Raw genomic sequence first — 27,522 nt, forward strand, 5'->3', positions numbered from 1 at the left:
TCTTTCCTGTTAATCTATCTTTTGCTACACGACCATGGCCTATGATCTTTATGATGAAGAAAGGTATGACACCTTTTCCATCCCTATCCACAGCACACACTAGTGTTTACTATATTGGACAGCATTACACAAGGCCTATTACTATTTTGTTGTCATTTACCTGATTCCCTTTTTAAAACATGTTCTTGCCTTCACTACTCAGGTGCCTCACACAAAAATGTGCATTTTGCAAAATGGCTTATGACTGACTCATTCTCCAGTGTTTGACCATGAGATTTCAGATCATTAACCTATTTCCAAATCACTTATACTTATCAATCCTTTACTTCTCTTCATATTTGGGATAGCTTTTTAAATTAAAGCAAAATAAAATTATAAAACTAAAGGTATAAAAAGGAGAAGACGGGGGTATAGTTCAGAGGAAAGGCACTTGCCTCATGCCTGGAGGCTTTGAGTTTAATCCCCAGCACTGCAAAATAAACACACACAAAAAAGGGTATGAGAAACTACTTAGGGAGAAAGTCAGGGCCTGTTCTGAGGATGAGGGTGGGCAGGGAACACACTAATGGCTGTGTCCTTGGTGGGAGGCCAGAAAGGGGTGTCCACAGAATGCATTTACCTGGTAAAATGGGCCACAAAGTTAAAAAAATAAAACCTCCAGAGGTCCCAACATGTCAGGTCCAGCCCCTTGCCCCCAAACAGCAAATGGACAAATAGTGATAAAGAGCAGAGAAAGGAGATTTATTACATAGCACAGGCACACTGTAGGAAGAGGTCAAGGTCATCTTCAAGGTACATACATAAACAGACACTCACTTATTTTTGTTTTTGTTTTTCCCAGTACTGCCATTTGAACTCAGGGTCTTGAGATTAATAGGTAAACACAGTACCACTTGAACCACTCACTCAGTTCTTTCTGCTTTAAGTATTTTTTGGTTGTTTTTGCCTAGAGCTGGCCTCAGATGGCAATTCTCTACCTTCTCTCAAGTAGCTGGGATCTTAGGCTCAAACCACTGCATCCAGCTCATTCTTTCTCTTAGGGTCTCACTAGCTATTTTAGCTCGGGGTTTTAAGCCTGGAACCTTAATCCTCCTATTTCTGCCGCTCAAGTATCTGGGATTTTAGATGTACATCATCATGCCTGGCCTAACTTCAGGCTTAAATAAAGAAAACTAGGGTGGAGAAAGAGAGGCAGGTGTAAGTAAACAGTTCTCAGCCAATTATGTTTTGGTTCTGCAAATTATCATTGTCATTTGAAGGAGCAATCTGGTTCCCATGAGATGATTTGCTCTTGCTACAGGAAACAGCCTCATTATAAAGTAGTTGTCCTCATTTGGGGAGTGGCCTGTCCTGTAAGGATCTGCTGTCCTTTTCCTTAGGAGTGGTTTCAGTTCCTTGTTGTAAATATATGTTATTGACCATTCCTGTCTTCCCTGGAACCCAAGGTGATTGGAGTTAAGAAGGCCAGTGTACAATGGAAGCAGAGATGACAAGCTTTTTTCTGTTTTCAGTTAACCTGTTGAGCCAGGTGGGGAGTCAGTATTTTTTAGTGAAAGCAGTATCCACATACCTGTTACAGAAGGAAGCCTGGGGCCTCTGGGGTGGCACTTAGGCAAGTCACCTGGACTGTCTGGGATGAAGATAGACACAGCTATGTCTATATGTGTGAAAAGACAACAGTGGCTATGAGTGGATATGATTACTGTTCTGGGGAAAACCTGTATATGGACCTACAGGCACTCCTCAAGAAGGACTGTTTTGCATAGGGATAATACAACAATACAACTATTTGATGAAAATGTCTTGTAATGATTTATGTGGTGAGCCAACCAGAAAGTGAATACTATGAAAGAAAAAGCCACATCATTCCTTTTCTAACTGCCTTTGAAATTCAACTTCCTTTTTATGTAGAGATAATCAGGTAATATCTCACCCAATCTTCCTCTAAAAATGTAATTTAGGAAATGGAACGGTTCACCCCAAGCCTTTGGCAGAGAACACAAACTCCTCCATGCTGCCTGGAAAACATGGGATTGGAGCTGCCCAAGAAGGTGTGAAGCCCTGCTGCTCAGCATGGCCCAAGGACCAGTAGCTACACTGAAAAAAACAAATATAAAAAAGAGAGAGAAAAATAATCCTTATGCACAATTAAGAAAGCCTGAAGAACAATTTAGTTTGTATAACTAAACGTTATTAGAAATTTGTTGTGTTTTTTAAAAGCTAAATATATCAATTGAGATCAATAAAGAGCCAAATTTTTAGCTAAATACAAAACAAAACAAAAAAAAAGAAAAAGAAAAAGAAAAAGCCCTAGTGCTAGGGATTGAATCCAGGGTCTCTACTACTAATTTCCTGCCCCACTCCTGCCCAGTCCTATTTATATCTTAACAAAATCTTCAGGTGATTGCCATGTGCATTAAGACTTAAGAATTATTCTGGACAACAGCCCACTTTTCCTGGCTCCATAGTACCATACTGGTGAGACTGACAAGGGAGACTTGGGCTGGGATCTCAATTTACCACTAGCATCTGCTTTGTTTGTTATGCCTCAGGCCTTCTATGAAGATCAATCAGGACCCAACCTGCCTCTCATGCCTTGTTCTTTTTTTTTTTTTTTTGTTGGTCGTGGGGCTTGAACTCTGGGCCTGGGCGCTGTCCCTCAGCTCTTCAGCTCAAGGCGAGCACGCTACCACTTGAGCTACAGCGCCACTTCCGGTTTTCTGGTGGTTTATTGGAGATAGGAGTCTCACGGTCTTTCCTGCCCAGGCTGGCTTTGAACCGCGATCCTCAGATCTCAGCCTCCTGAGTAGCTAGGATTACAGGCGTGAGCCACCAGCGCCCGGCCCTTGTTCTTTTTTTGGGGGGGAGGGGTCTGGTCGTGGGGCCTGAACTCTGGGCCTAGGCACTGTCCCTCAGCTCTTCAGCTCAAGGCTAGTGCTTTACCACTTGAGCCACAGCGCCACTTCCAGCTTTTTTCTTTTTGTTTATATGGTGCTGAGGAATTGAACCCAGGGCCTCGTGCATGCAAGGCAAGCACTCTACCACTGAGCCACCTTCCTAGCCCCGCTGTAGGACTTTTGTATAAGCTGTCTTGAGAGAGCCTAGAGCTCTCTCTTGTGATCTCTGCATGTCCATCTGATTATCTAGACTTTGGTTTAAATGTTTGCACAGAGACTCTCCAGAACTGGTCACTCTCAGCTAAGTCATCCTGTTCTAATTCTTGGCAAGGCACTTATCATACTACTTGGACAAGGACAATGACTTTTATTAGGGATTAACTTCAGTGCCCTAAACTTTGCTTGGCACTCTGTATGCTCAATACCTATGTGTAATAAGAAGCCCAAGAGGATAAAACTGCTCTTGAGGGCTGGGAAGGTGGCTCAGTGGTAGAGCGCTTGCCTTGCATGCCTGAGGCCCTGGGTTCGATTCCTCAGCCCCACATAAGCAGAAAAAAAAGCTGGAAGTGGTGCTGTGGCTCAAGTGGTAGAGTGCTAGCCTTGAGCTGAAGAGCTGAGGGATAGCACCCAGGCCCAGAGTTCAGGCCTCATGACCGGACCCAAAAAAACCAAAAACCAAAAAAGAACTGCTCTTGAAAACAAGCCCAAGAAGGTCAAATGCTTTTATTTACAGAAACTGCTTGGCTTTCACTGACTGGTTTGCCTTGACAATGTAGCAATTTCCCACTGGCTCTCCCAGATTACAGTTACTGAAAATCTCTCTCTCTCTCTGGTGATAGGAATTGAACGCAGTGCTTAGTGTTTGCTACCAAGTGATCTGCCACTTGAACCATGCCTCCAGTCCTTTTTGTTTTTAGTTATTTGTCAGACAGGGTTCTGCTTTTGTCTAAGGCTGGCCTCAGACTGGTCCTTCTATCTATATATCCCATATAGCTAGTACTCCTATGCCAGGCCTGTTGGTTGAAGTGGGGGTCTTGATACTTTTTGCCCTGGTTGGCCTCAACATGTAATCCTTCTCTGCATGCCAGGAACCTGGGAGTACAAGCGAGAGCCATCATGCCCAGATCTGTTTTGTTTGTATGCATGCATGTATGTATGTATGTATACATGTATTTTACTTGAGATAGAGGTTCATTATGTAGCCCAGGCTGGCATTTAGATTCTCCTGTCTCAGCTGCCTGAGTGATGTATAAGTGTGCATAACCATATAGCTTTCACTATGACATTTTTGTACATGTATATATTGTACTTCAAATAAACTTGCTCCCCATTGTCCCCCTCCCCTCTACCAGACTTTTCATCAAGCAAGAAACAAGGGAACAACACAGGTTACTTTATATGCATTTCAAGGTGATAATTCATTGGCTGTGTATGCATCTCAATCAGCACAAGATCCTCCACTCACAACAAGCTAGCTCATCCATTTCTCTGGAGAAAAAGGAGGAGCCGAGAAAAGCCATTGCTAGGGTCACACAGCAGGACACTGAGTGCTGCTCTGCTCATAGGCCAGGGATAGCCAGATGAGCTGGACGCTGGCCAGCAAAGCTGCCTGAGACCCGGCTGCAGCTTAGCAGTAGGAAGAACCTACTTTGTCAGGCAGCAAGCTAAGAGCAGTCCAAGGGCTCCTTCAGTCAACAGCCTCAAATTTAACCGTGGCTTGTTGCTTTAGTTGTAATCTCCAGTTAAGCAACAGGAATTGGTTTTAAGTTGAATAATGAAGGTTCCATAGAGCTGGGTTTTTTGGTTTTGTTTTTTGCCATTAATGGGGGCTTGAACTCAGGGCCTGGGCACTAGATTTTTGCTCAAGGCTAGGGCTTTAGCACTTGAGTTAACAGCTCCACTTCCGGCTTTTTGGTGGTTAAAGAGTCTCACAGACTTTCCTGCCCAAGCTGGCTGCAGACCACGATCCTCAGATCTCAGCCTCCTGAGTTGCTAGAATTATAGATATGTGTCACCAGTGCCTGGCAGTAAAATCTTTTTTAAGACTTAGCTTTGTTCTGATCATCTTATATAAAATGATATTTATTGAAATGAACAGATGGTAACAAGAGGACTTTTTGTTTTCTTTTTGTCTTGTCTGTTCATTTATCTGGGGGGGGGGAGAAGGAGGGGACACAGAAATAAAGGGACAAAGGGTGAACAAACAGCAGTGGTACTCACTAGACACTGTAGCAAAAATGAACTATACCATTTGTGGGTAAGGACAAGAGGGGAAAACTCAGGGAGAGAAAGGGAAGGGGTAACGCATTACAAGACATGTAACTACTCTACATCACCTTTACAATAACAGTAATTTTTTTTAAAAAAGAATTTTTGCTTAATTTTGAAAAGATGTACAGTCTTATTTATTTGCCTCATATTCAGAACAAGCAGAGCAATGGCCCCACCTGCTGATGCTGGCTGAGATGGCAGTGTAGCATTCCTGCCTTGATTCCTAGTGGCCCACAGCATTGGGAGATAGGCCTGTTGTCCGGAGCAACATCTCCTTACTGTTCTTAGGCATAAAGTGGCATAGACTTTCTTATGTTTTCTGGGATTCCATATCTTCACACTTGTTTATTTTTAAATTAGCTGAACTGCTCCAGAAGCAACGAGAGGTGCAATGGTTTTATATCGGATCAAGTGTTGGGAGCCCTCTTCCAAGTCAATCACATAGTCCCTGAAAAAAGAGAACAGGAATTTATGTGGAGAGCTTGGCCGGCTCTCCATTAGGAAGAACATTTCCCATTGTGAAGACACCCAGGCCACTTACCTCTGCTCATCTGTTTCAGGTTCTACTAGTATATTTTCTTGCCGTTCTTTTACTCTCAGAAACACATATGAATCTAGATCTGGTTTGGGAACTGCCAAAAAACAAACACATAATTAGGAAATGAGAAGCTAAAAAGGTCAAATCTTGATAAAGTTTTACTTATAAATCAGGCATAGTAAAATATTAATAACAATAATTAATACATTATATTACTGTAATTATGTGAATGTGGTCACTTGCTCTCAAAGTATCTTATATACTATACTCATCCTTTATTTATTTTTGTAATGGTGATGTACAGAGGGGTTAGTTACATAAGTCAGATAAGGAGTTCATTTCTTTTTGAACAGTGTCACCTCTTTCTTCATTTTCTCCCAGGTTTTCCCCTCTCAACTTCCCTTCCCGACAAGTTATGTAATTCTTTTCAACATAGAGTCTACTGAGTGTCACTGCTGAATTAATGCACCCTTTGTCCCACTATTTCTTTTTTTTTTTTGGTCCAGTCGTGGGGCCTGAACTCTGGGCCTGGGCACTGTCCCTCAGCTCTTCACCTCAAGGCTAGTGCTCTACAACTTGAGCCACAGCGCCACTTCTGGCTTTTTTCTTTTTGCTTATATGGTGCTGAGGAATCGAACCCAGGGCTTCATGCATGCAAGGCAAGCGATCTACCACTGAGCCAACTTCACAGCCCCTGTCCCACTATTTCTATGCTTTCTCTTACCCTCCCCCAAACAGATAAACTTATACACAAAAGGTACAGAATCAAAAACAGCAACAAAAGCAGAAAAAAAGACCCAAGACTGAAAGCAAAATAATAAAAAATAATAAGAACCTCATTTCCATTTCTTGGAAGCTCATTTTGATAAACATCATTGTATATGATCATATGCACCTATTGAGTCTTTGTGATCCTCTCCTAAGTATATCCTCCTTTAGTCTCACTGTGTGAATGTTTAGAATCTGTTTATTATCCTATTCAAATGTAATTTATTTGTCTTTTACCATCCATTGTGCTTGCTTCTAGATTTATAGGCAAATTCTAAATGAGGGAAACCATGCAACCTATGTTTCTTTGGGTCTGGCTTACTTTGCTTAATATAATTTTTCCAAGTCTTTCCATTTTGTTACTAATGGTACAATATCATTCTTTCTGATAGATGAGCAGAATTCTATTATGTGTATGTACCACATTCATCAACTGAGGGGCAGCTGGGTTAAACAATGCTGCAATGAAGATGGGTATGTGGTAGCTTTAGTGTGGCCTCATTTATAGTCTATTTGGAGAAATGCACAGAAATCGAATTGCTAGGTCATAGGGAAGCTGTATGTTTAGTCTTTTAAGGAACTTCCATACTGCTTTCCACAGTGGTTGAACAAGTTTACATTCCCACCAACAGTGTAATAGAGTTCCTTTGTTCACATCCCATCAGCATTTGTTATTGTTAGTTTTCTGGATAATGGTCATTCTAACTGGGGTGAGGTGGAATCTCAATATTGATTTGCATTTTTTTTTTTGGTCGGTTGTGGGGCTTGAACTCTGGGCTTGGGTGCTATCAAGGCGAGCAGTCTACTGCTTGAGCCACAGCACCACTTCCGGTTTTCTAGTGGTTTATTGGAGATAAGAGTCTCATGGACTTTCCTACCCAGGCTGGCTTTGAACTGTGATCCTCAGATCTCAGCCTCCTGAGTAGCTAGGATTATAGGCATGAGCAACCGGCGCCCAGCTGATTTGCATTTCTTTTATGGCCAGAGATGTTCAACATTTCTTCATGTGTCTATTGGCCATTCTTCTTCTAAAAGGTCTTTTAAGTCTTTAGCCCATTTATTAACTGAGTTGTTTCTTTGAGGGTATTTTGGGGGTGGGGTTAATTTTTTTTAGCTCTAAGTACATTTTAGAGATGAGGCCCTTGTCTGATGCATACCTAGAAAATCCTCCCCTTATTCTCTGGGCTTCCTATTTATCTTGCTAGCTATGTCCTTTGCCATATAGAAATTCCTTCATTTTTATGCAATCCCATGTATCTAGTCTTTCCTTGATTTGTTGTGATTCTGGATCTTTACTTAGTTTCAACCCATGCCCAGGAGCCCTAGTGTTTCCCCTATCCCTTCCTGTAATGTTTCCATGGTATCTGGCCTTATATTGAAGCCTCTGATCCATTTGGAACTGATTCTGGTGCAGGGTAATATATAAGGATCTAGCTCAAGTTTTCTGCATGTCTATAGCCAATTCTGTCAGCATCATTTGCCCTAGAGGCTTTCTTCCATCCTGTGTTTTTGGATCCCTTATCAAATATTAGGTGGCTATAGGTCTGTGGGCTGATTTCTGGGTCTTCTATTCTATTCCATTGCTCCTTAGGCTTATCCTTGTGTCAGTATCAAGCTGTCTTTATTACTATGACTTTATAATAGAGTTTGAAATTTGGTATTGATATTCCTTCAACAATGTTCTTCCTGCTAAGGATTGTTTTTGCTATTCAGGGTCTTTTATTACTCCATATGGATTTTTGGATTGCTTTCTCTGTATTATTGAAGAATGTTGTTGGGATTCTGATGAGTATTGCACTGAATTTGTAGATAGGTTTGGGCAGTATTGCTATTTTCACAGTACTAATCCTTCCAATCCAGGAACATGGAAGGTTTTTTCCATTTCCTTAAATCTGTTTTTATTTCTTTTTCCCAGATTTTTAAATTTTTCATCATAGAGATCTTTCACATCTTTGATTAATTCCTAGGAATTTTATTTTATTTTTGCCAATCCTGGGTCTTGAACTCAGGGCCTGTGCACTGTCCCTGAGCTTCTTTTGCTCAAGGCTAGCACGCTACCACTTCAGCCACAGCACCACTTGCAGCTTTTTCTGCTAATGTGGTATTGAGGAATTGAACCCAGGGCTTCATGCATGCTAGGCAAGCACTCTACCATTAAGCCACATTACTAGCCCCTGTATTTTATTTTTTTGAGGCAATTACAAATGGTGTTGCTTTCCTGGTTTCAGTCTCAATCTTCTCATTGTTGGTATACAGAAAACCTACTGATTTTTGTGGGTTCATTTTATACCTTGCTACTTGGCCAAAGTTTTGGCTTAGCTTAAGTAATTGGGGGAGGAATCTATAGGGTTCTTTTCTTTCTTTTTTTTAAAGGGAGTGGAAGGCCTCACATTGGCTTGGCTAGTGCTCTACTTGAACCACTGCCACCCCTGCTTATTGCTGGTTATTTTGGAGACGTCTAATGAATTCTTCTGCCCTGGCTGGCTTCAAGCCATTATCCTCCACATCTCAGTCTTTTGAGTAGTTAAGATTACAAGGCACGACCTTCTAGCACCTATCTTTTGCTAGTTATTTTGGAGATGGAATCTAGTAAACCTTCCTGCCAGGGCTTGCTCTGAACTGCAATCTTCCTAAGGATTATAGGCATGAGCTATAGGCCTCTGGTTCATCCTTATTCTTGTGATGATATAAAACATAAAAGTCATCAGGCACTGGAGGCTCATGATTATAATCCTACCTACTTAGGAGGCTGAGACCCAAGGATCATGGTTCAAAGCCAACTTGGGCAGGAAAGACTATGCAACCCTTATCTCCAATTAGCCACACCAGAAAATTGGAAGTGGAGCTGTTGCTCAAAGTGGAAGAACACTAACCTTGAGCAAAAGAGCTAAGGGACAGCACCCAGGCCCTGAGTTCAAGACCCATGACAAAAACAAAAACAAAACCCTTACAAGCCTACATGAGGAGATGGAAGTAAAAAGTTTAGGTGTTATGAGGTCTCGTGAGGCTAGCATGTAAGAATAACCTGAACACAAGAACTTGTGACAGTTCACAAGCCGATTTTATGTTAGAATGGCATGTAACTGACAACTTATGAGTTATTTCTAGAATTTTCCATGAACTCATTTTGGACCATGACTACCATAAACCCATAGCCAGGCTCCACTGGCTCACATCTGTGATCCGAGCTACTCAGGGGCTGAGATCTGAGGATTGAGGGTGGAAGCCCCAGGCAGAAAAGCCTTTGAGCCTCTATCTCCAATTAGCCAACAAAAAACTGGACCGGAGATGTGACTTAGGAGATAGAACGCTGGCTCTGAGTAAGAAAGCTGGGTGAGAATATGAGGCCCTCAGTTCAAGCCCCAGTACTTACTTAAAAAAACAAACACAAACAACAAAAGTGAAGCCACAGGTATGAGATACTGCCCACCCTGGAGGGCACAAGTGAGCCTAACACATGGTCTCTCTAGATGGCTGGTAACCATGCACACAGTAAAGCCCCCATTGGTGGCAATACTCGGCGATGTAGGAAGCAGAGATGCACTTGTAGGAGAGTGAGCCTGAGACGTGTGAGGTACAAACCTGCACAATGGCTCAGGAAACTTGGGTCGTGGTGATAGTCTTGCATGTTACTCAGGAATATGATCTTAACATGAAGGTGGTCCCTCCCTGATCCACTACAGGCTAAGACTGCTGCCACCCCTCTTCTATTACAGACCCCCACTTCCAGTCAGTACATGCCCCAAGCTGGCTATTTAATAGCTCCTCTTCTCTGGAGTCCATTTGTCCTAAAGGTGGCCAACAACGGCAATACTCAAAGCACATGCCCATACTTCTCTATTCTAAGAGCTTGGTTCAGATTTCTACTGCCCTTGGCTTCTTCATCTTTGGGATGGGATTCATGGTAACCAGCTTCAAAGGTAAGGAGGGTAACCTGGCTGTTCAAGGGTGCTAGGACTACTCTAACTTCAACAGTTAGTTTGGCCCCACTGGGTAGCTTGACTCCAAAAACCTAGCTTGGGCTCATCATGCCTATACTGCTCCCGGCCCTAAAAATCCTGTGGGATTTACAATCTCCACAGAACTCAAGGAGACAGCAGCAGCTGCAGTACCACTGAACAGCTTCTAATTCCAGTTCAGCTTTTGTCCTTAGATCATAAGTGACATACTAGAGGCATTTTTAATTTTTATTTTTGGTCAGTACTGTGAAATGGATGCTGTCTTCTAGCTTTTTTTTTTTTTTTTTTTGCTCAAGGCTAGTCTTCTACCACTTGAGCCACAGCTCCACTTCTGGCTTTTTGGTGGTTAATTGAAAATAAGAGTCTCACAATCTTTCTTGCCTGGCTGGCTTCAAATTACAATCTTCAGATCTCAGCTTCTTAAGTAGCTAGAGTTTTAAGTCATAAGCTACTGGTCTCTGGCCAACATGCTTGTTTTTGGTATCTCCCTGCACCAAGCAGAAACACTAGACAATGTCAAGATCTAGTTCCAGTCAGGTGTATGTATGCTCCATCATTACTTGCTTCTTAGCTACTGTGATCTACTGGATGAGGTGACATGGGGAAGTGATGTGGGTAGAGTCCTTAGACCTTTCCTGCTCTAAGGTGAAGATGAAAGTGGCTGAGAGGGAGGGAACTGAATATGGATTGGGTGTTTTTATTGTTTTCCTTAGGCAGGCTGAGCAAAACTGTTTTCCAGAGTTGCACACATCTAGTGTCTGGTTTGCTCCTGGTGTTACAGGATAAACTGCGCCCCTTCAAAATTCTTTTTTTTTTTTTTTTTATGCCGGTCGTGGACCTGAACTCTGGGCCTAGGCGCTGTCCCTCAGCTCTTCAGCTCAAGGCGAGTGCTCTACCGCTTGAGCCACAGCGCCACTTCTGGCTTTTTCTGTTTATGAGGTGCTGAGGAATCGAACCCAGGGCCTCAGGCATGCAAGGCAAGCACTCTATCACTGAGCCACCTTCCCAGCCCGCCCCTTCAAAATTCTTATGTGGAAGCTTTAATTCCCATTATTTAGGAATGGGATCCTGTTTGGAGAAAGGGCTTTTAGGAAGGTAATTAAGTTCAAATGAGGCCATTAGAGCCTGCATAATCTAGTCTGACTGGTGTCCTCATTAAATGAGATTAGGGTACACAGAGAATGGTATTAGTGACTTCATAAAAGAGGCCTCCTTGCCTACTCTTCTACCACAGAAGAACAGAGAGGACACCATGAGAGACAAATTCTTACCAGATGCCCAACCTGTTGATGACTTGAGTTTAGACTTTCCAACTTCAAAAACTGTGAACAGCTCATACAGACTAAGACACTGTTCTACCAGTACAGGGGTAGCAGAACAATTCCCAGAACAATGGCCAGCTCAGGCCGGGTGAGGGACAAGTTCCCAGGGCCTCAGTACACCTCAGTGCACACCAAGGTTAGTTTGTAAATGAGGCAGGTTCCAGTTTCCTAGAGAACTGTTCGGCTTGGCCTGGCAATTGAGCTTTATCTTGCTTAGATACAGTTATGAAAGACTAAAGCATGTTGATTTCACCTGAGCCAAAGGTTGGATTTGTAACTCCCTTTTCTTAACAGATTGCAGAGGTTAGAGTGAAGAAGACTCAGGATAGAGGTTGGGCCTGCTGCTTTCTCTTTTTCTTCCCACAGTCTAGTTCCCTTCTGGTAATCATAGCTACGGAAACCTCACAACAAAGCTGAGAAGTTCTTGCTAGAGGTTAAGAAGAACTCCAGATTGATGTTTTACTGTGTGCCAGTTCTGGGACTTGAACTTTGGGCTTGGGCACTTAAGCTTCTTAAGTGCTAGGATCCTACTACTTTGAGCCATAGCTCCATTTCCAACTTTTTGGTAGTTTATTGGAGATAAAGTCTCACAGACTTTTTCTCCCTAGGCTGGCTTCAAGCTGTGATCCTCACATCTCAGCCTCCTGAGTAGCTAGGATTACAGGTATGGGCCAGTGGTGTCTGGCTCTGATTGATGTTTTGTGAGCATCCTGTTTAAGTCCTCCTTCTAGCTAGATAGTCCATGCACATTCTAGAATCTGCCAGTGGATATCATGTCTGCCTGCTCTTTCCATCAGCAGTGGTTGAGGAGGTAGGGCTTTGTGGACACCCAGGAGATGCTGCCGAAGGATTGTGCAGCTGAAGATATGAGTGGACTCACATTTGTGGTGGCAGCTATTAGGGTTCACCCTAGTGTGAAGAACACAAAAGTAATGTTGAACAGTGCCTTTTGCATCTGCATTTGGTTATTTTTGTTTTGTTTTTAAGCAAAATACTTTTCTTCTCTTCACTGCTTATATACATACTTGTTTCTTCCATATTCAAGAAATAAAAAAGAGTAAGGATGAAGATCCTATTGTCAGGTACCTGAGAACATTTGATCTTGGGCTGGAGAAGGCTCTGCTTACCTGCCCTCAAGAGGTCCACCTTCTGTAAGTTGGGAGGCATATGCTTTAAGGCGACATTTTTAAGGTAGGTCTCTGTGTGAGCCATGTACCTGAAACACACGAAGTTCAAATAGTGGTACATAACTGGAAGGAGGTACCCCAGAGCTATTTGGTGGAAAGCCACCAAGGAGGCTCTCTGATTGGCTTGATGGACATAGCTAGCAAACTCATGCTTACAAGCCAACGAAAGGCACTTCGATGCTTCCTGCTTCACTTACTCTTTGGCAAAGGCAAACTCCTCTGGAGAAAGGCTGGAAGGTTCCCCTTCAGGGCGCGTCTTCTCTTTCTCTAGGATGTGAGGGAAAAACTTCTCTATCTGTGAGGACAAATAAAAATCACAAAAACATCTATCAGGATACTTGCTTTCTCCAAGAGGTTAAGCTTAATATAAAAAACTGACAAAGAGTTCAAGCCCCACGACCGACAAAAAAGTAAAAAACAAACAAACAAAAACAACAACAACAACAAAAAACTGACAAAGAGCTGGGTATCGGTGGCTCAGAACTGTAATCCTAGCTACTCAGGAGGCTGAGATCTGAGGATCGAGGTTCAAAGCCAGTCTGGGCAAGAAAAATCTGTGAGACTCTTATCTCCAATTAACCACCAGAAAACCAGAAGTGGTGCTGTGGTTCAAGTGGTAGAACATTTGCCTTGAGTTGAAGAGCTTGGGGACAGCGCCCAGGCCCAGAGTTCAAGCCCCACAAACAGGCAGACAAACAAACAAAAGGAGCTGGAGTATGGCTCAGTAGGGGAGCACTTGCCTAACATTGTTAAGACTCCAGGTTTCATCTACAGCAGCAGCACACAGATACAAAACAAGTGAAACTTGACAAAATGAAAAGCATTCATGTTTATGGTTAAGACTCTTGGTAATCAGACCTATGTTCAGGACTATAAGAGAGGTATCCCAGAACTTACAGAAATAATAAAGACTCTGGAAAGGAGAGTTAAAAAGGGATAGAAGGCTTTCATTAAATAAAACCTAAAAATATAGCCAGGCAACAGTGGCTCATGCCTGTAATCACCTAGGTACTCAGGAGGCTGAGCTCTGAGGATCGTGGTTTGAAGCTAGCCTGGCCTCTGTGAGACTATTTCCAATTAACCACCAGAAAACCAGTAGTGATGCTGTGGCTCAAAATTGTACAGTGCTAGCCTTAAGTGGAAAACCTCAGGGGCAGCACCCATGCACAGATTACAAGCCCATGACTAACAAAAACAAAACAAAAAAACCTAAAAACATAATTATAAATGGAATTGAAGAGAAGGGACTTCATTTAATGTTGTATGTAATTGAACAGGGTAGTCTAAAACTGAAATTCCTGCAGAAGCTGGAAAGATGTGTACATCTTTCTAGCCAAGAAGATATAGTAACATTAGAAGAATGAAGGCAACAATGAGAGTTGAAAAAATGCAAAGGACTTAAACAACTCACAGTCAAAACAAAACACTACAAGCTTTTACAAAAAGGTGTCTTTCAGAAAAAAGGAGGGGGTTGGTCTGTAGTGTGGCTGTCTCTCAGAAGTAGAGAAATGACAATGGTGAGTAGGAACTAGCACTCGTTACAAAGAACTATGCATCTTTTTTTTTTGGACTTGGACCAATTATGTCCCAGATAAATAAACATTTGTATGAAGCTTATCTTTATGAAATCCTTTCTTCTTTTATATGCAAATTGTTACTTTATCACTTATTATAATAAAAACAAGCTCAAACCTGTATTCTCAACTACTTGGAGGTAGAGACTGGAGGATTAGTTTGAGGCTGGCCCAGGCAAAAAGTGCAAGATCCTATCTAAAAAATAATTAAAACATTTGTATACACTTGCATACCACCCAAGGTATTTAATTATATATTTATAAATAACTCTAGATTCCACATATGAAAGAAAACATGTATCCTTTGTCTCTCTTGGGCCTAACTTCACTTAATGTCATTTTTTCCAGGTCCTTTCATTTCTTTGCAAATGATGCACTATTATTCTTTCTCATACAGGAGTACAATTCCATTGTGTATATATACATTTTCTTGATAGATGTGCCCATTGAAAAGTGTCTGGCTGATTCCAAATCTTGGCTATGGTGAATAGTTCTGTCATGAACATGGTTGTACTGGCAGCTTTACTGTATCCTAGTTCCTAATCCTTTGGATAAATGTCCAAGAGTGGAATTGCTAGATCACAGGGTAGTTCTACATTTAGTTTTTTGAGGACTAACTGAAACACAGTAGATTAAGAGGAGTATTTAAACAGAGTCATTTCTTAGAAAGGCAAAATCATAATTTGACAAACTAAACAACAGGAACTGGTACTTGAAAGGAGTAGGGTAAGGTTAAGGAGAGGACGGGTGGACAAATGCAGTCAAAATCCAATGTATATTCTACAAAATTAAGTGAGGGAAGGGGTGGGTTGAGACGGATGGGTACAAATGTTGAAAGGGGTGACATGGACCAAGACGTACTGTACTCATTAACTGCTTTGTTGACTGGCAATTCCTATGTACAACTACTTAAAGATAATAAAAATAAGCTCTGGGCTTACCACATTAAATAAAATAATTAAAACAAAAAGGACTGAAAATACAATTCAAGAGGTATAATGCTTGCATAAGGCCCTGAGTACAAAACTCAATGTATCTATAGGTATAGATACATATTGGTATGTGTAGTTTCATAATCTTGAAAGATTACTAAAATCAAAAGAGGACATAAGCAAATTCCTTAATTTTTCAAAACTAGAAAGAAGGTAGTATATCTTCAAATATGGACTAGTGGTCTTCAAGTTAATAAGTGTAATTACAATAGAATAAGATGACTCCAAAAGATGGACTGTGAAAGGGAAAAAAATGATATAATCAACACAAAGAGGATTTCTAGTCCAAAGGAGAACAGGTAAAAAGGTAAGTGGCCTGTTCTGGTAGTTGGGGATGGGGAAGCATATTGTACATCTTTTTTTTTTTCATTTCTTATATATATATTTGTATTAAAATATAATCACTTTTTTTTGATACTCTAGTGTAAAAACTTTAAACATGGGACTGGGTAAAAGCTTAAATTGGAAAGTTCTAAGTGGTTGGCTTAATGGGTAGTTTTCAATGTGCAGTGAAGTCTCTGGTGAAATACTGGTTCAACTCTGTTGATGAATCAGATTTGATGACATATATGCATCAAAACTGTTGATGACATAGAAGTGTTAAGAGTTGGGTAACATATCAGGTGATAAAAAGATTAGGCCCTAGAGCCCTGTGGTATAACCTAACCTTATAGGTTAGATGGCCACGAGCCATAATAGAATGTCAAGATATAGTAGATTTGACAGATGGAATTTTTTTTTCTTTTCTTTTTTTTTTTTTGGGGGGTCTGGTCATGGGGCCTGAACTCTGGGCCTGAATGCTGTCCCTCAGCTCTTAAGCTCAAGGCTAGCGCTCTACCACTTGAGCCACAGCGCCACTTCCGGCTTTTTTGTTTTTGCTTATGTGGTGCTGAGGAATCGAACCCAGGGCTTCATGCATGCAAGGCAAGCGCTCTACCACTGAGCCACCTTCCCAGCCCTGAATTTAAAGAAATGTACTGTTTACCAGATGTATGTAACTGTAACCCCTTTATATACTCTCTTTATAGTAACAATAAAAAACTATTAAAAAATAACTTTCTGTGCTGGTACTGGGGCTTGAACTCACTGCTTGAACTCTACCACTTGAGCTAGGCTTCCAGGTCTATCTTTTTGGTGTTAACTGAAGATAAGTCTTGTGGATTTCTAAGCCAGGGATGGCTCTGAACCTTGATTTCAGATCTCAGCCTTCTGAGTAGCTAGAATTATAGGTATGAGCCACTGGTGTCTGGCACAAAGTAATTTTTTCTTTTGTACTGGTCCTGGGACTTGAACTCAGGTCCCAGGCATTGCCCCTGAGCATTTTTTGCTCAAGGCCAGAGCTCTAACCACTTGAGTTACAGCTCTACTTCTGGCTTTTTAGTGGTTAATTTGAGATAAATTCCATGGATTTTGTTGCCCAGACTGGCGTTGAACCACTATCCAGCTTCCTGAGTAGCTAGGATTATAGGTACAGTACGCCATTGGTGCCCTGCTACCAAATTACTTTAAAAATAAGTTTACCCTAATCAATATTATCTTGAATTCAACCAGTGCAAACAACTCTATTCTTAGCACTGCCCCATTGTAACTCTAGGGGCCCCACTCATACGCCAAATAAATGAATCAAAAATGTCTTGTATCTCTGGGGTTGTCCCACCTTCATTTCAGTTATGCTTCCCAGAATGCTCTTTTGCTTTCCTTGCTCTTTGATGACACCAATGTTGGTCTCTTAGCAGCATCCTCAGACCTCATCCCTACTTCCTGCTGGAACATTCAGGTCAGTTACAAACTTCACTGCCTTAACATCTACAGCTATCTCTATGTCAGACCTTCATGAGTCGACACCGCAAGTAGCTGCTGAGGACAAAGCGGATCCTCTCCATCTCCATTCGATGGATACTGACCTTCAGATCCCCCTTTTTGGCTCTTTTGAGATTTTCTTCCTATATTAAAATTAAAAGAGAAACTGAAGTTTATTAAAAGAAGATGATATTCAAAGACTAACCGCCATTACCATTGGCAAAGTTTAGGACCAAAAAGACTATGTTTCAACTAAAACAAAAATTACACATATAAATTCTCATTTTCAATTTTTCTTGTTTTTTTTTTTTTTTGCTTGCTTTTGAGACAAGGTCTTGTTTCGTAGCCTTAAATTCAGTCCTCCTAGCCTTTGCCTCCTAACACATAATTTTTGTTAATTGGACAAATAAAAATGATTATAGTCTCTGTGAAAATTCAAACATTTACATCATTTACTTTTAGAAAATGACCATTTGAACAGAAGCTGAGTCTGATCAGGCACAAAAGCCCAGGATTCCAACCCAGTTGTAAAGGAGATAATACAGTACAGACAGGGCACATATGTGTAGGAACTCTTAAAAAGCGGAATTAAAACACTGATTGAGAAACACATTCTAAAGCTACACTTTGGTAGCTTTATTACTTTGGTAATAACCTGGAGCCCAGACCATTTAAGCCAAGGGCCACAAATGTAAATGTCTGTAGGGATAGGTAGGTAAGGGGTATGAAAAAGATAGGTTGCCATGGATCACAAGGAGCAGCACAGCATACTGAAAAGGGTGTGCTTTGCCTGCTCTAGTCAACTGTTCCCATGTGGAAGTATACCACCAATAACAGCAAGTCTTTAGACTTTAGACATCTAGGTATTTACTAAGCACAAGTTATTTGTAAATGTAAATAACTAATTTCATATGTTTTTTTCAGAGAGTACTGGGATGATCCAAACAGGTCACAATGCTTTTAACAGTCTCTTCCTTAGTAACCAGAAAGAACCAACTCTTACCATGTGATCTAGCTGTTCTATAACACATTCTACAATTTCACACTTGTTTTCCAGCAGCTCAGGAGCAAATTTTTCATTCATCCAGGCCTAAAGAACAATATTGAGAAAAATGAATATCGTAACAGAGCAAAACAACCTGGTGAGTCAGTTCACAGCCCATGAAAACTCAGATACCTCAGGCAAAGAAAACTATTCCCCTACAAGTTGGAAACATGTTTGATGGCTTCTCTACCTCTTTTGTATTCACAACTTTTATTCAATCAACATTTTTTTAGCTAAAAATTTGGCTCTTTATTGATCTCAATTGATATATTTAGCTTTTAAAAAACAATGAATAGTTCTAATTAAGTTTAGTTATACAAACTAAATTGTTCTTCAAGCTCTCTTAATTGCGTGTAAGGGTCAACTTCCTTGGCACAAAGCATATACACACAGCCTTGAGTGTCAGTCCCACAGAAAACATGTATGAAAGCAAAATAAAAAAGATATTTCTTTTTAATTATGTAAAAAAAAATCCACAGAACTTACTTAATCAATCCACCTACAAAAGAAAAAGCACCATCTTATTTGTTGGTTCCATTCTCATTCCTATTACATCCAAAACATTGAGAAGTAATTCAAAACTAGAAAATGGCTCAAATACTATGGCTGCCCATGGATCTTGCTATGAAACAGTTGCCAGTCTGAATTAGGGACTAAAAAGAATTAAAAAAATTAAAGGCTTCTGCATGTGGTCAACAGAACTTCCCAGAAGGCGATGGTGGGCCAAGAAATCCACCTGGCCGAGAATCTTCTGAATGTTCTCCCAGAAGGTTTCGGTGAGACAGTCCTTGGATGTAGGACAGTGGGGTAAAAGGGAGCTTTGCCACCACTCTACCATCAAATATGGAATTGAACATTCCTATTAGGGCAGTAAAACAAAAACCAATTGCAGGGGCTGGGAAGGTGGCTCAGTGGTAGAGCACTTGCCTTGCATGCAAGAGGCCCTGGGTTCGATTCCTCAGCACCACATAAACAAACAAACAAAAAGCCGGAAGTGGCGCTGCCGCTCAAGTGGTAGAGTGCTAGCCTTGAACTGAAGAGCTGAGGGACAGCGCCCAGGCCCAGAGTTCAGGCCCCACGACCAGATGCAAAACAAAAACCAATTGCAAACACAGATTTCATTCAAACCATTGATAGATCTCTATTGTTAATCTTCTATTGTTTTTCTTCTTGTCTATTTTCTTTTTTTGTTGTCGGCCAGCTGACTCTGTTATTGTTTCTTTCTTCTTCTCCATTTTTTTACTCTGTTTTTCCACTTCCGCCTACATGTCTGTACGGTAAACCAGGACCCAGGTTATGCCTTCGGAGAGCAGCGCGGTGCACACGGAAATAAAGACGATGAGCAGGGTGTCTGCGAACATGGTGCTCATCTTGCACCTCCATCCCTGAGTGCCAGCTCCGCAGGAACAGGTGCAGTGGGCTGCGGAGCCAGCAAAAAAGATAAGCTAGGTCTCCAGACCACCCAGAACGCCCTGACTTTGACAGGCTGCAGGGTCATACTTCTCAATCAACATTTTAAAATGCACTATTTACCTCAGTTATTTTGTTGAGAAACGCCATCTAGTGGTCTAGCCCTAGCTATTACCAAGTAGTATTAACAGGAAACACCTTCCTACTTCCTCAGCAGCTGCTTCCCACCAGGGGGCAACATTACTTTCTGTGCTTCACGGGATAAAAAGTAACACTCAATCTAAACATTCTTCATTCCTGATGTTCAATTTACAAAAACTTTTCATTCATCATAATATCAGAAATATCCTTACCTTATTGATGAAAAAACACAGACTGAGAAACCCACCACACAGCCCCAAAGGATAAAGACTCACCAAAAGAATTCAAGTCTACAGCTGCTCTGTACACTTTGCAGATTATCCAGCCTTACAGAACTAAAATATCCAAAGTGACTAAGGAAAGCTATACTTATCTTTCAATTAACAGGAAATTGGGTTTTAGTTTAGCTCAGAATTATATGCCAATCAGGCTCAACCTATTTTTTCTGATGTGCTTGAGTTCCTGTTTCCCCAATTATGATCATCATGACACATTAAATACTGGGTACTGCTACAATCATAAAAATTCATCTAAGTACTTGAGCTGGCTGCTGCAATAGTGCTGAAAGCTGTAAGACTGATTGTGTGTGTGTGTGTGTGCACACGTGTATGTCTGCTGGTACTAGAGCATGAACTCAGAACTGGGTGATGTCCTTTAGCTTTTTTGCTCAAGGTTGGTTCTCTACCATTTGAGCCACAGCTTTAACTCCAGCTTTTTGGTGGTTAATTGGAAGTAAGAGTCTTGCCGGCTTTCCTGTCCAGGTAGCTTGGAACCACCATCCTCAGATCTCAGTCTGAATAGCTAGGATTATGGATGTGAACCACTAGTGCCTAGCTATAATTCTTTTTTTTTTTTTTTTTTGGTCCAGTTGTGGGGCCTGAACTCTGGGCCTGGGCACTTGTCCCTCAGCTCTTCAGCTCAAGGCTAGCGCTCTACCAGTTGAGCCACAGCGCCACTTCCGGCTTTTTTCTTTTTGCTTATGTGGTGCTGAGGAATCGAACCCAGGGCCTCATGCATGCAAGGCAAGCACTCTACCACTGAGCCACCTTCCCAGCCCTATAATTCTTTTTTCTTTTAACTTTTTGTTTTGAGGACTGAACCCAGGGCCTTTCATGTAAGGCAAGCATTCTAGCCCTCCTTTTCTCAACCCTACTGCTATATAAATAAATTTATATAGCAAAAAGCACTTTACAGATTGAAAAGCAGTTTACTTTTCAATAGATTGATATAAACACTTGTGTGTGTACACAAATTCATTAAAGAATATTCTCATCATTTGAAAAATTCTTACATGCTCCTCAGAAGTAATCATCAGCCTGAATTTAGTGTTTAATTTTCTTTATAGCTTCACTGTATTTGTTCCTATTTCTTTATATGTTTTCCAACCTTTTCATGACAGGACAAAGAAAATACCAATACTTCTAAGGCATACTGGGATAAAATAAAGTGGATTTGGGGAGATTGTACACTTATGTTATAAAATTGTATTATGAGTATAAAACTTTGAAAGCATTTTCAAAATTTGTTGTTTGAGAAATGTGTGCTTAATGGTGTTTTTAAAAAATGTTTAAAGCTGGGCACTGGTGGCTCATGCCTATTATCCTTACTACTCAGGAGCTGAGCTCTAAGAATCAAGGTTTCAAGGGCCAGCGTGGGCAGGAAGTTCACTGAGACCCTTATCTCCAACTAGCCTCCAAAAAGTCAGAAATAGAGCTATGGTTCAAATGGTAGAGTGTTAGCCTTGGGGGGGGGGACCCCTCAGGAACAGGGCCTAGGACCTGACCTGAGTTCAAGCTCCAATACTAACACAAAAAAACAAAACAAAAACAAAAAAACTTCAAATGGCTGATCTGGTTCTTAATCAAAATAATTTGTGTGTGTGTATGTGTATACGCACGCGTATGCATGTGACACTAGGGATCAAATCCAGGGCCCTGACAATCCTAGGTAAGCACACTACTAATCATACCCCAGCATTCCTGGTCACAATTCTTTTTTTCTTTTTCCCCCCTCAGTCGTGGGTACTGAACTCTGGGCCTGGGTGCTGTCCCTCAGCTCTTCAGCTCACCCTACCACTTGAGGAATCGAACCCACCCAGGGCCTCATGCATGTGAGGCAAGCACTCTACAACCGAGCCAACTTCCCAGCCCACCTGATCACAATTCTTAATGATAATGTGTTTGTTCTTGTTATGAGTTGAATTGTGTCCTCTAAAAATCCAACTTGGCTGAGGGTGTATGAGGCCCTTGGTTCAATCAAGAGAACTGAAAAAATAAAATCCAAACAGAAATAAAAATCCCTATGTTGAAGTTTTGCTAGCCTGTGAATTGTATACAAATGATTTCTTCTGCAATTTGTATTTTACCCCTTTCCTTTTATTCTACTTTCGCAGTGCACAGGGATCAAACCCAGGGTTTCATGTGTGCAGGCAAGCATTCTGCTTGCTTTCTACTGGGTATATAGGCTGCAGTATCTTATCCAACATGTTGTTGGGTTATTTTCAACTATTACAAGCAATCTAAAACATATTGTATATATTTCCTCAATTTCCTCATCTACACAGGGAAGTTTCCTTCAGATATATATCTGGGAGTAGACTTACTGGCTCTCAAGTCATGTATGCCTTCAACTTTTGCAGGACAATAACAAATTATTTTCCAAAGTGACTGCACCAGTTTATGTCCCCCTTATGTAAGTTGCAAATTATTCTACATTTTGCCACATTTTTTACTGATATACCTTTTCATTTCAAATTGGTATGAAATGATAACTCACTATGATTTATTTTGGTACCAGTCCTGGGCCTTGAACTCAAGGTCTAGGCACTGTCCCTGAGCTTGAACCACTTCTGGCTTTTTTGTAATTTATTGGAGATAAGAATCTTACAGATTTTTCCTGCTCAGGCTGGCTTTGAACCCTGATCCTCAGATGTCAACATCCTGACTAGCTAGGATTTCAGGTGTGAGCCACTGGTGCCTGGCTCATTGTGATTTTAATATTCATGTTGCTGATTACTAAAAGGACAGAACATCTTTTTCATATGGCCACTGGCCACTCTGGTCTTCTCTTCTGAGAAATAAATATCCAAAATTCTACATGGGTTGTGGGTTTTTATTTGTGCATTCTTCTAGGAAGGAGTAGAATTTTTTAACTAGCTTCTTATATAAAAACAGATTAAGAATTCTTGCTAAACTTAGAAGGATGTTTAATTCAATGCCAGACTAGATTACAGTTTCAGTTAAGCTTCCATGACTTAGGGAGACTCTATCTCAAAAAATAAAAAGCAGAGCTGGAAGCAGGGTTCAAGTGGTAGAGTGCTTGCTTAGCATGCACAAAGCCCTGAGTTCCATCCCCAGCACTGCAAAAACGAACAAACAAACAATCCCAGCTAAACAGTAAGGCAAAATTTAAGGATATAAGGCTGGAGGTGTAGCTAAGTGGTTGAGCACTGGCTTTGATTCCCAGGAACTACAAAAAATAAAAACAAGAACCAAAAACACTATCTTCCTTCAGCTTTGCCATTCATGGTAGCATATGTCAGGGAAAAAAATAACTCTAGAGGAGAAAACACATGACTTCCAGAAAGGGCAGTTAAAGGGGTCAAGAGTAAGGTAGCAGATACAAGAAGTGAGGTTGGGAGCAATAACGAGCATGTATTGGGAGCAATAACAAGCATGAGTCAAAGCCCTGAGTTCAAAATCCAGCATATCAAGTGACCAGAGCTAAGTTTTTGTTTGGTTCTGCTTCCACATGTGACCTTGGGCAAAGTATTTTATCTTTTTTCCTTCTAGTACTAGGGCTTGAACTCAGGGCCTTGTGCTCTTGCTTAGCTTGTTTGCTTATGGTTGGCACTCTATCATACCTCCAGTCTATCATTTTACTAATTAATTGTAGGTGAAATATGGAAAACTTTCCCGCCCAAAATGGCCTTGAACTATGATCCTCTAAGCCTAGACTCCTGAGAAGGCAGGATTACAGGCACTAGCCCTCAGCACCTGGATAGGAGTTTACATATTCAAGCTTCAGTTTCCACATCTATTAAACAGGTAACAAGTATCTGCCCCACTAGGTCAGTGAGTTCTTATGGGTCTGACAATATGCACAGACATTACACAGAGTATCCTATTTAATCCTCACTACTCGGTGTAGTTACTATGCATTTTTATAGCCTGAAAGTGGAGACAAGCTATCTAACTTACGTCATGTTACACAATAGACTAATAATAGACTAATATTACAGAAGGATGTATTTTGGGGAACAAGTCCTCACTATGTAGCCCAAGATGAATTTTCAATCTTCTCGCCTCAGCCTACCAAGGACTTGAATTACAGGTATGTGTTACCATGCATGGAGAGCATGGAGATTACATCTACTTAAATCTAGATGGTCTGATGAATTTCATGACAAGATAGCTATAAAGAATTTAATACAGCTGGCTAGGGTGATACATACCTGGGACCCAAACATTTGAGAGGCTAAGGCAGGAGGAGTTTGAGGCTAGCCTGGTGTACATAGCAAGACCCCGTCTCAAAATAGAGATTACAATAAACTTAACACAGTTGCTGGAACACAAAAAATAATAAATTATTGCCATTGTAGCAACAATAACATATCAAAATTATTTTATGCAGACAGTAGAACTATTAAAAGCTGACTCAAGAAAATATGGGGGAAGAAAAGTAAAAAATGACTCATTTTCCCTTCATGAAGGTACCTCTGTACATTCTTGTTAACCCAGGCATTCTCCAGGGGAACAGTCGGTATTTTGAGGGACTGGAGTACAGAATTTACAAGTCTGTAGAACACCTCCATGTCTTTGTACATACCAACTAAATCCTTGATCTGTGATAAGTCCTATTAAGTAAGTCCAAAGCTGTCCCTTACTAGCCCATTTGAAGATTTTGATATTATGAGTTTTCTAACACTTCTACTTTTTGGGTAGAAGGTAATTACAATCTGGTACCTGTTCTCTTGAAATAAACCTTGAATTCCATTTCTTCATTCTCTGGTCCCCGACACTGGCACAACTGGACTAAATTCAAAGGTTAGAAATAAAATGAAAGGATTCCATTTGGGATGCTCACCTGCTCCAGCCTTTCAATGAGCTCTGCAGGAGTTAGGACCACCTCCTCACTGCCCCCATCTGAGTCCTGTCCTATGAAATCCAGTTCCTCTGTCATGGTCTCTGAAACCAGGAACCTAATGAGAATTCAAGAAGCATTACCTTGCAAGGTGTTTTCCATTCATTCAGTAACAGGTGGGACTAGGTATCTGGGTAAGGGAAAAATTCCTTGTGGTATAGGGGCCTCTGGCTAGAGACCTCATGGAGCAATATTTTGTTTATTGTGTGTGCTGATACTGGGGCTTGAACTCAGGAAGGACCTTGGCCCTGTCCCTTAGCTTTTCCACTCAAAGCTGGCTAATTGGAAATGAAGAGTATTAAGCCCATGCACCAGTGGCTCATACCTAGCTACTCATGAATCTGAGATCTGAAGATCACAGTTTGAAGTCAGCCTGAGCAGTAAGAGAGTCTTATCTCCAATTAACCACCAAAAAGCTGGAAACAAAGCTGTGGCTCAAGTAGTAGAGTACTAGCCTTGAGCAAAAAAAGCTCAGGGAAGGAACCCAGGCCCTGAATTCATGCCCTAGGACTGTCCTTCGCTCTAGAGCTTCTCCCTCATCCCGCCAACCCACCTGCACATGGACTTTCCTGATCATGCTGGCTTTGAACCCCGTTCCCCATATGAGACTCCTGAGTAACTAGGCTTACAGGCCAGAGCCACCAGTGCCCAGTTAGTTTTAGTTTCATGTTTTCTAGGTTCAGGTCAGATATCAGCTCCTCAAAGGTACCTATCAACCCTGTAACAATCTCCATTATTGTACACCTTAAGTACTTACACAACAAATAGTCCTTAACAAGTACTGATGGCTCACATCTGCAATCCTAGCTACTCAGAAGGCTGAGGTCTGAGAATCCTGATTTGAAGCCAGCCTGGGTAGGAAAGTCCATGAGTTTCATAGCTCCAATGAACCATCAACAAGCTGGAAGTGGAGCTGTGTGGCTCAAGTGGCAGAGCTTAAGTGTGGAGCACAAAAGTTCAGGGACAACGCCCAGACCCCCCCCCCCCCCCCCGAGTTCGAGCCTCAGGACCCGCACAATAAAAAACAAATGAAAACAATAGTTCCTTTAACTTGTCTTTGCTGTCGTTTGCCTCAGAGGCTGTTTGGGCATCTGTGTGGTGGCGGGCGCAGTACTGGGGCACCATGACCCGAGTAGCCTGCGAGCTGTGCACAAAGCTAACCTCACTGCGTGCTTACAGACGCGGCACTGGCACCCAGGGTGAGGACCTGGGGGCCTCGTCGCCCTTCCTTCTCATCCTCCTCCCCCTTCTCATCCTCCTCCCCCTTCTCATCCTCCTCCCCCCCTTTCGGCGCCACGGATCCAGGGCCGTCCAGCGAGCTGGTCAGCACGGGACCCGGGAGGCACAGGCGCCCTGGAAAAGCAGGCCGCTCTCAGACCGCGCCAGGAAGCGGAAGCAGGGCAGAATAGCAAGTTCGAGGCCCGCCCCGGCCTTACCTGCCTCTTCCCGCGATCCAACTCCCGCGCTCCTTCACAAACTTTGCGCTCCCGTGCAACGTCACCGAGCACCAGCGGCGCTAACCAATCACGTCTCTGGGAGAAGGCACAAGGCAGCCTTTTTTTTTTTTTTTTTTTTTTTTTTTACTCCGCGCACCAGGGGGCGGGGACTCGCTTCGCTGCACAGCGCCTGCGTAGTGGCTTCCGGAAAACAGCGGCGGGAGGCTGGAGGCGATTATTGCTCATTCTAGGCTGACAGCACGCAGCATGACCAGGAGGAGGCGCTCGCCACCTGGCTGAGTGCCGAGCACAATCAACTACACATTTTTGTTATCTGTGTGATGCCAATATTTCTTCTCTGCCTTGCTCATGCCTTTCGCTCTGCTGTCTTTTGCTTTCTGTGAAAAATGTCATTTCTGGCTTTTCTAGTGTGTCTCTTCTCTATCAACTCGAAGAGTGAGAATTTTCCTATGGTATAGTGACTGGCTAGAAAAGACTGGCTAATCATGTTATAAAAACTGCAACAGAATATGTCAGCTCCATGGTAAAGCACTAACCTATCCTAAGTGAGACCCTAGGTTGAGCCCCAGAACTGGGAAGAAAATGAATACATCTCGTGAAAGAATGGCAATTTACATGGGGCCGAAGAAGCACCCATATATTTGAAAAGGATTTCCAGAAGAAAGGGACAATTGAACTGTGTCTTTCAGAATGTGTTTCATGGATTATGAATAGATGGCTGTTGTGTGTGTGTGTGTGTGTGTGTGTGTGCGCGCGCGCGCGCGCGCATTTGTGTGTGCATGTGCCATACCTGGGACTTGAACTCAGTGCTTGTGTGCTGTCCCTGAGCAACTCCACACCTAGCTTTTTGGTGTTTCATTGGAGATAAGAATGTTATGGGTTTTCCTGCCTGAGTTGGCTTTGAATTGCAATTCTCATATCTCAGCCTCCTGAGTTTATAGGCATGAACCACCTGTGACCAGCCAAATAGTCGGTATTGTAAAGGTCCATTTCAGTGCCATGGTTCAATAATTTTATTT

General features: G+C 41.8%; 1 protein-coding gene across 3 annotated transcripts; it reads right to left on the reverse strand.

Annotated features, from left to right (window-relative positions):
* Window positions 1–3,556: 3,556 nt before the first annotated feature.
* Window positions 3,557–26,603, reverse strand: Gins4 (GINS complex subunit 4). Of its 3 annotated transcripts, none has more exons than XM_070016104.1 (8): window positions 26,483–26,603; window positions 24,990–25,090; window positions 18,312–18,398; window positions 17,338–17,451; window positions 13,140–13,237; window positions 12,883–12,971; window positions 5,710–5,800; window positions 3,557–5,616 (listed from the first exon to the last, which is right to left on the reverse strand). In XM_070016104.1, exons 2-8 carry the CDS (start codon window positions 25,083–25,085, stop codon window positions 5,520–5,522), a joined length of 672 nt encoding a protein of 223 aa, XP_069872205.1. In that variant the 5' UTR covers window positions 25,086–25,090; window positions 26,483–26,603; the 3' UTR covers window positions 3,557–5,519. The 3 variants fall into 3 exon arrangements, with proteins under 3 accessions (XP_069872205.1, XP_069872204.1, XP_069872206.1); XM_070016103.1 differs by having other exon boundaries at window positions 24,990–25,104; XM_070016105.1 differs by lacking the exons at window positions 24,990–25,090; window positions 26,483–26,603 and adding an exon at window positions 24,358–24,428.
* Window positions 26,604–27,522: the final 919 nt, after the last annotated feature.

Source organism: Dipodomys merriami, unplaced genomic scaffold, assembly GCF_024711535.1.
Source record: "Dipodomys merriami isolate MVZ:Mamm:240054 unplaced genomic scaffold, mDipMer1.0.p SCAF_12, whole genome shotgun sequence".
In the NCBI taxonomy this organism is placed as follows: Eukaryota; Metazoa; Chordata; class Mammalia; order Rodentia; family Heteromyidae; genus Dipodomys; species Dipodomys merriami.

Coding starts and splice junctions, on each gene's coding strand:
- Gins4 (XM_070016104.1), bottom strand. CDS start 25,085: ATGACAGAGGAACTGGATTTCATAGGACAGGACTCAGATGGGGGCAGT. Junction 17,452..18,311: donor TAGAACAGCTAGATCACATG/GTAAGAGTTGGT, acceptor ATTTTAATATAG/GAAGAAAATCTCAAAAGAGC. Junction 5,617..5,709: donor CCTGAAACAGATGAGCAGAG/GTAAGTGGCCTG, acceptor CTCTTTTTTCAG/GGACTATGTGATTGACTTGG.